This window comes from Gorilla gorilla, chromosome 9, assembly GCF_029281585.2.
Source record: "Gorilla gorilla gorilla isolate KB3781 chromosome 9, NHGRI_mGorGor1-v2.1_pri, whole genome shotgun sequence".
Classification (NCBI taxonomy): Eukaryota; Metazoa; Chordata; class Mammalia; order Primates; family Hominidae; genus Gorilla; species Gorilla gorilla.
Window position 1 is genome coordinate 42834874 of NC_073233.2, and position 8435 is coordinate 42843308.

The following is an 8435-nucleotide window of genomic DNA, read 5'->3' on the forward strand; positions in this document are numbered from 1 at the left end:
TATACCATGACTTAGGTTCAATTTTGAGGGGGATTCAAAAGCTAAAATGTCTAGGTTTAGCACAGTTTTTGGAACATGATGAGAATTCAAAAGCAGCAGTTTAGGCCGGACGTGGTGGCTCACACCTTTAATCCCAGCACTTTGGGAGGCTGAGGCGGGTGGATCACCTGAGGTCAGGAGTTCAGGACCACCCTGGCCAACATGATGAAACCCCGTCTCTAGTAAAAATACAAAAATTAGCTGGGCATGGTGGTGGGCGCCTGTAGTCCCAGCAACTCAGGAGGCTGAGGTGGGAGAATCACTTGAACCTGGGAAGCGGAGGTTGCAGTGAGCTGAGATCACACCATTGCACTCCAGCCTGGGTAATAAGAGCAAAACTGTCTCAAAAAAAAAAACAAAAAGCAGCAGTTTTATAATTAGTATCCAGCCTTCCTGTGTCTGCCTCCTTGGGGTGATCCATGGAACCTAGCCTGTTCTTTGATGATGCTAAAGGCTGTTTGAGTCCAGGAGAATTGACTTGAACAGAACATAGGTCTGAGACCCTTCACCTGGCAGGAGATGAGGGCCATTGATAGTCGTGGTTCTGTATGATTTGCAAGATAGTCCTGCTACCCTGGGTTTGACAACTGAGGTAACTCCCCAGTTATCTCTTCCTCTGGATTTCAGCTTAGGCAGACTCTTTTATATCACCTGTTGGCATGGGAGAGGCCACTCCTGCAGGAAGTCAGGGTGCTTCTTTTGGAATGCCCAGGTCCTCAGAGGACATTGATTGAAAGGGAATTTTAGGGCAAACCCAATGAAGCTCAGGCAGCAGCTGAAAAACACACCAGATTCCCTTGACCCTTATTTGTCAAGGAAAGTCTGTTGGTGACCACCTAATATGTGGGGTAGGGTTGCTTACAGGCAGGATCTGGCATAAACAGGTAAAGTTGCAAGAGAAACATTTAGGTATCACCAGATTCCTCCCTTGCATTGTGGCAGGGCTGTACCTAAGAGCTGCTCCTAAAGGTTGAGCACCTTGTTCTTTTCCCCCAGTTGGATTAGGAGCTTTTAAGCACCAATACCCCCTCCCCAATAACAGTCTTTGCTGATTTTTCTCTTGCAGCCAGGCGGCACTCCAGGGTCCGGCCCAAGGTGACTGTCCTGAACTATGCCTCCCCGATAACCGCAGTCAGCCGGCCACTGAATGAGATGGTCTTGACCCCACTGACAGAGCAGGAGGGGGAAGCCTACCTGGAGAAGTGTGGCAGTGTGCGGCGGCACACGGTGGCCAATGCCCACTCGGACATCCAGCTGCTGGCCATGGCCACCATGATGCACTCGGGCCTGGGGGAGGAGGCCAGCAGTGAGAACAAGTGCCTGCTCCTGCCACCCAGCTTCCCCCCACCCCACCGGCAGTGCTCCAGTGAGCCCAACATCACCGACAACCCTGACGGACTGGAGGAGGGGGCCAGGGGCAGCCAGGAGGGCTCGGAGCTGAACTGTGCTTCCCTCAGCTGAGTCGCCACCCCTGGGCCTTTCCATCTCCTGTTTTGCAACCAGGATGAGGACCCCTCCATCTCCGTGGATTACCGAGGGGGGCTCTTGCTTTATGCGATGCTGCCTTATTTCTTTTAGGGTACTGTCCTGGTCAAAATGACCTAAGGGGAAACCGTTGTTGTAAACCTCTTTATTTTGGTGACTGTGACCACTTCTTTGTAGCCACCAATTGTAGTGACCAATTGCCTAATGGTCACTTTCTGACTCCAGCCTTGCCAGCCTGACTCAGATCCTCATCTCTGGGCCTTTCTCCCTCCAATGTTGGACCGCCTGATGCTCCCAATGACATATCCAATGCTCCTGGCATTTCTGGAGCAGGAGGTTGTCAGGACAACACATATAACCACCAAGGATGTGTTGGCCTTTGGCGTTCCCCTTTAGGTTCCTAGTGATGTGGAGGTTTATGGGTGAAAAATTAGTGGAGAGGGAACTCCTCTCCCCCATTTTGTGTAGAGTGAAAATAGCCTGAAGCCCCTACTCAGCAGGGCTCTGGGAATGTGCCTTCCTTATTTTAGTTTCAGAATTGCTGGGAAAGTTACCCCACTGGTGGGTGAGGATCTATCCTCACCTACATCCAGATCCTATGTGCTGCTTGCACAGAGGTCTTTGGCTTTTGACCCAGGAGGGCCGCGAGGCTGGAGCTGCCCTGTCTTTCATTGAGCCTTAGCATTTCCCTCTCAGGCTTCCTCTCAAGCTCAAGGAACTCACCCCCAGATAAGAAGCTGGTGCCTCTTGTCTCTCATTTCAGAAACAGACTTTCTCATCATGCTTTCCTATGGTGGGTATGAGGGGCCAGCTGATACCAACCAACTGGCCTGTATCTATCTGGATTTGACTTGAATTTTTAAAATGTGTATTGTTTCAAAAAAAAGTTTGCAAATTTTGCACATAGGATCTTGCACTGTTCATTTCCAATGGGGTGAGAGTCTTCACACTAAAAACACAAGCAGAGCTCCTGGGAAAAGAGACTGGAAGTGGTTCAGGATAAAGAGATCCATGGTGGGCAGGGCTCTTAGGTCACAGAGCTCTAGAAGCAGCTGGACTTGAACCCACAATGGCTTGTGTAAATTTGTAAATTTCATGGTTTCTAGGAAAAGCTGCATTGGGGTGGGGAGACCCAGTTTGCCTCATAGGCAGAGGATTCTCCAGGAAGCATGGAAAATGGAATGTTTCCATGCTTTACAGTGCTGGGAGAGAGGGGAGATGTGGGCAGGACCTTTTGGAAGGATGTTTATTCTCTGTGGTTAAAGAAATGCTGAGAATTTCTAGAATGTGAAGCACTTGGGGGCAGCAGGCCTTGGCACGGTGCTGCATCCTTCTACTGCTCCCTCCAGGTCTGGGGGCTTTTATCCACCTTGAATCCCTATCCTCCTCTTTGTAGTTGTCGGTCTCACTGATAACAGCTCCAGAAAAAAAGACAAGGCTCCCCCTCTGACCCTTCCTGTTGGTATTTATGAAATCTCAAAGAGATGAGCCACCTTGGCTTCCAATATGGCAAGAGGGTGCTGGGAGAAGGTGAAGATCAGTCGAAGCTGCCACGGTGATGAAACCTTCTCATTTAACTCTTGATGGCATTTCCCTTCTGAGTGAAGATTTGAAATATGATTAGAATTGTGCTCTTGATGGCTGGGAATTTAGAAATTTTATTTTAAGAGTTATTTCATTTTCATCCTAAGAGTGATGGGAGAGAAATGTCCAAAAGAGATCTGCTGATCTGCTGAGAATTTCAAACAAAAAAATAATCTCTATGTATGTGTTGGATAAAGTCTACAGACTGACTAACATGCATTAGCAAATGGAGCATCAGTAGGTAGCAACATGATAATTTATGTAACTGATAGCTTCTGTCCTTATTAGTACACTTAACATTTGAGACTAGTATTTATTGATCCAGGCAAAGTAATTAATCATGCTTGGGCTTACTTTTTCAGTTTGTAAGGTTAAGCATATGTGCATGCGTGCGTGTGTATATAAATGCCTTTTCCATGTCTTAAATGTCCCTGATGAGGAGAGCAGTCATCAATTAAATATATAAGCTCTTAAAATGAGAATGGAAGTGTCAGTATAGACCCAGTGTACTTAATTGCTGATGACTGTTAGCCAGTTTACAACTTTTTACCATCGATGTACACATTTGATATTTGTGCAGTAAATAGACTGTACCTATGAAAAATTTTATTGATGTTTATGGTCATGTTAGCTATCAGAGAGCTATTGGAGGAGTGATAGCTGAGGTGTTCTTAACCACTTTTTCTCTCCTAGATTCATTTTCATTATTTATGCTAGGATTTTCTTATGGTTGACATTTGATGACAGGAAGCAATCATGACTCTTCAAGTGAGCTCACAGAAACCTTTCATGTTGTCTGTTTCCAAAATGGCTTCAATAAACAACATTTTGTCCATGTTACCCTATTCTCATGCTGGGTGCCCCAGGGGTGTCTTGATCGAATTTGCAAGTATAGCAGTCAAATTAGATCTTTTTTTTTTCCCTCAGATTAGATCTTGATGCATCTTTCCCTCAAACTCCCTGCCCCAACTTCTGCCTCCTCTTTTCTTGTTGCCTCTACTCCACAGTCAGACAGCAGCCTTAGCTCAGCCAGTCTTCCCTGGGTTTTGTTTGCAATCCTGGACTGGATTGGCAACTCATTTCCTGGAGAAACATATTGTGGAGCTAGAAAATACTGAAAAAAGTCTGAGAAGCCAATACTTTTTCTAAAACCAGCTTGGCCTTTCTTCCCAGAGTATTTGACCTAGAGGGAACAGTTACCATATGTACTCATGGATGATCTCATATATTCCCCTCTGATTCTGTTTGGCAGAGGAAATTTATGTTTTACTCTGCATAAATACTTCTAGGAGGCTTATAGCAGCAACAGTCTGAGACCACTAAAGACTTAATAAGAGCCTTTGAAGAGGTGTGACTGATTAGTCATCCTGTAGGATGTAAAAGGAGAGTGTGTATGTTTTGGTTGAGCCTTTGCAGGTCATAACTATGGTAAATAACCACTGAGCATTCTGCCTCAACCGGTTTCATGTCATTAGTGTGCCCATGACATAGCAGTGCACCATCATATTCATTCATCCACCCATCTACCATCAAACATTTGTGGAGTTTCCATTGTGTGTAGGCGCTTTTCTTGGTACTAGGGATACAGTGATGGATAAATAACCAAGGTGCCTGCTCTCATGGAGCTTACACTATAGGGGGGAAGGCTGGAAATCAGGTCAACACAAGCATCACAACTACCAAACAACACTGGATGAAATGGCAAAGTGCCAGTGACTGGAGAGTGAAGAAAGGATGACTGTGGGTAGAATGGCCAAAGGAGGTCTCTCTCCAAGTCAACTGACTCAAGAGCTGAGTGACAAGGAGCCAGCCTTACGATCTGCTTTGTTTCCAATCACTGCCATAACTATCACAGACTTAGCAGCTCAAAACAACATATTTATTATTACAGTTCGTCAGTTGGAAGTCTGACAGGTCTCACTGGGCTGAAATCAAGGTGGTGTCAAGGCTGCATTCCTTTCTGGAAGCTTTAAGGGATAATCTGTTTCCTTACCTCTGCCAGCTTTTAGAGGCTGCCCATATTCCTTGGCTTGTGGCCTTCTTCCTCCATCTTCAAAGGCAGCAGTGAATGGTGGGTTGAGTCCCTTTCACATGGCATCACTCCAAACTACATTCGGCCTCCCTAGGACCCTTGTTGATTACATTGAGCCCATCCAGATAATCCAGGATTATCTCCCAACTCAAGGTCTCTAATCACATCTGCAAAGTCCCTTTTGCCTTGTAGGATACATCGCAGGTACCGTGGATTAGGATGTGGCATCCTTGATGGGGGAGGGGGAGTCTTTATTCTGCCCCACAGAATAATGATTACCACATAATCCTTAGGTTTTGCTGCTTCTACTGATTACTCTTTGTGGGTAGCAAGCTCCCGAAAGACCAGCTTAGCTACTGAGGAAACTCCTTGTCCTCCGGCCCAGTGGAATTTGATGGGAAAAGAGAAGGAAAGCAAGATGGACAAAAAGTGTCCCCCCCAGGGGCTCTGCCTTCACGCTAAGGAGCAGTGGTAAGTTGGCTGAAGCTCTTCTGAAAGTCCTTAAATGTCCTTGAGTCCCTCAGCTGGCCAGAGATACACTGGTGTCCTCTCTGGCATGCTTCTTCTTGTCTCCATCCCTCCTCAGCTGGACTGAAGATTTCTGTGGGTACTGCTCTGCTGCCGCCTCTGCTGAAATCTCTCTCCCAGCAGGAGAAAGGCCAGCCATGGGATGTACTGTGGAGCCTGGGAAGATGAAACTGCAGCATACAAGTGCTGGTCTCAGTGTTCAGGGGAGACTGGGTGACATGGCCTGGGGACTTTATGGCCTGACCTACCATGGCCTAGACTCCCACAGAGACCACGATTCTGTAGTCCCAGGCTCCAATCTCTAATTGCCTCATTGCCTTCTGTCAGGCCCTCACCATCCCCAGTCTGGACTTACACAACTTGGTACTTCCTGTATTTGTGTACAGACTCCATCTCTCCCTTATGGACATTCCCATTTGATCTAAGATGCAACCCCTGCTTAAAACTTTTCCTTGACTTTCAATATAATCCACACGCCTAAACTTGACTTCAAGGTCCTTCACAAGCTGGCCCCACCTACCTTCCTGGCCTCATTGGCTGCTCTGTGACTCCCTCGAGTTGGAGACCAACAGCTTCACTAGGACTGTTCATTGTCCCAGGAAGCTGCCTTCCATCTCCACATCCCCTGCCATGCTCCCACTGTTCCCTCTCCCTGGGGGCCCTCCTCACCACTTCTCCAGATAGAAGCAGCCACTTCAACCTCTATACATTCTCAGGGGCTTAATCCAGGAAGTCAAGAATGGGTAGGATTTATATGTGCAGGCTTAGGGCCTCACAATACAGAGAAGTTTCTAAGTCCTGTGCATTGAATAAATGAATGGGATGGTGTAATTCTGATCCCCACCCCGCCCCTCCCAGGTATGTGCAGAAAGGACACCGCCTCTCTCCTTTTTCTCCAGGTAGGGATCTTCCCCATGCAGCTCTCTCCAAGCATGTTCCAACTGAGGCTGTGTGGCCAGGTGACCCAGTGAACACAGGTGGGAGTCTGAGCCCTTCTTGCAACTCCTTGCCTTTGCTCCAGCCAATGTCTGCCACTTCCCTGCAGAGAGTTAACCCTGTTCATGGGGATGTTTTGCTCCAGAACCAGCTCATTTTCTTGGCCTGCCCTCTTTCTGTCTGTGGTAAGAGATTGCTTTGGGATCTGACAGTCCTGAGGACAGTGAGAGCACCTGTTGTTTGCTCTTTGAAGCAATCAAAGAGCCATCTCTTTGAAGAAGCTCTCCTGCCAGGAAGAGGGAGTGTCCCAGGCTAGTGAACTCAGGCAAGAGCCTCCTTGTCCTAACCCTCTCTGCATTCAGGAATCTAGCATGAGGGCCGAGTACTAGGCTGTTCCTCACAGCAAACTTGCAAGGCAGGTGTCACCCCCATTTTGCAGATGAGCAAACTGAGCCTTGGGTCTTTTAAGCAATGGAGCTTGGACTTGACCCCAGGTTCACCACAAGTCCAGTGGTCATCCCTTTCTATTCTAGGAGGTACCCTAGCCTGATAGAAAATGAAGAATAGCTAAGCCAGGGGCAGAATCTGCTCAGCTTGCTACAAGGTAAGAGATGTTCCAGCGTTTCTAGAAAAGCTGAGGAACAAAGCTGCATCTCTTGCTTTTCTGCAATCATTTCTAGAAAACCTCATGGCGTAGGGACTCTGGTATCCTGGACAGTAAATTTCTTATGTAGAAAAGATTTCGGGGCTTTTAAAAAAAACTTACGTTAAAATTTGTCTTTAAAAAAGTAATAATTTAATAAGTTTATATTTAATTTAATAAATATAATTTTGTCTTTAGAATCAATATTCCATTTCAGATGCAAAGTTTAAACTTTTTTATGCTTTTAAATTCAGCTTACAAATATTATTCTATTTTATAAGTCTAGCAGATCTTGGCAATAACTTTGGAGGAGTGTTTCAATAATGCTTGCTCTTATTTACAAGCATAGCTCAGCACTTCAAACATTTTAAAACAGGTTTAGAAATTTAATGTATTTATTTTTTAAGTACTTTGGTTTTTCTGACCACAAGCAAAATCATCCCAAATTTTAAACTCTTATAGAAGCGAATAAATTTAACTTAAAAGATAAATCTAAGTGCTCTTAAATGTTTTTATACTCTACTTAAACTTAGATGTCACCATTAAAAAATCACAAGTCTAAATTAATTCTCAATTATACATTTTAAAGTGGAGTTGTAAAACTGTCAGTCTAATGGGCTTTATTCTCTTAAATATCACATTCTGAAACAGCAAATAGGCACATATTCCTTCCTAATATAAAATATTAATGCTATAGTTTTGTTTCTTTTAAATATTTCTACCCTTAAATCTAAACCTTCCTGAAGTGTTGGTGAGATATTGTCTCTCAGTTTCGAGCCTTTTCCTTTTTTTGTGATGCTGTGGCTGGGATTCTGCAAACCACATTGCTGCTTTGTCAGCTGGGTCCCTGGTAGGTTCTGCCAATGGAGGGCGCTAGAGGGAGCCTGGGGGACTGGTGGAGGGAGAGGAGTTGGGCTCATCCTGTCTTTGTCCACATCACCTGGCACAGACAGCTGGGTCCAGCAGCAGTGTTGAGTTACTGTCTGCAGTTTATCCACATTCCCAGAACCAGCCTCAACATCTCCCCTTAGAGATACAAGCATTGTCCAGCCTGGGGCCCGTCCTCAGAATTCTGAAGCCCTCTGGGGCCCCTCCTCTAACTTTTTAAATTTCAATAACCCCTAACACTGCTTTTTGTTTCCCCAGTTCTAAGGGTGGTAGTTGCTTCCTGTAGTTACCACCTCTGTG

General features: G+C 45.7%; 1 protein-coding gene across 12 annotated transcripts in view; it reads left to right on the top strand.

Moving 5' to 3' along the window:
• Window positions 1-3948, top strand: part of PRR5L (proline rich 5 like) — a 171980-nt gene extending 168032 nt beyond the window's left edge. For all 12 annotated transcript variants that reach the window (XM_019036949.4, XM_055355541.2, XM_063711069.1 and 9 more), the window contains one exon: window positions 1106-3948. In XM_019036949.4, the coding sequence (XP_018892494.2) occupies window positions 1106-1500 (395 nt within the window). In that variant the 3' untranslated portion in view covers window positions 1501-3948. The remainder of the gene's footprint in view (window positions 1-1105) is intronic.
• The last annotated feature ends 4487 nt before the right edge of the window (window positions 3949-8435 follow it).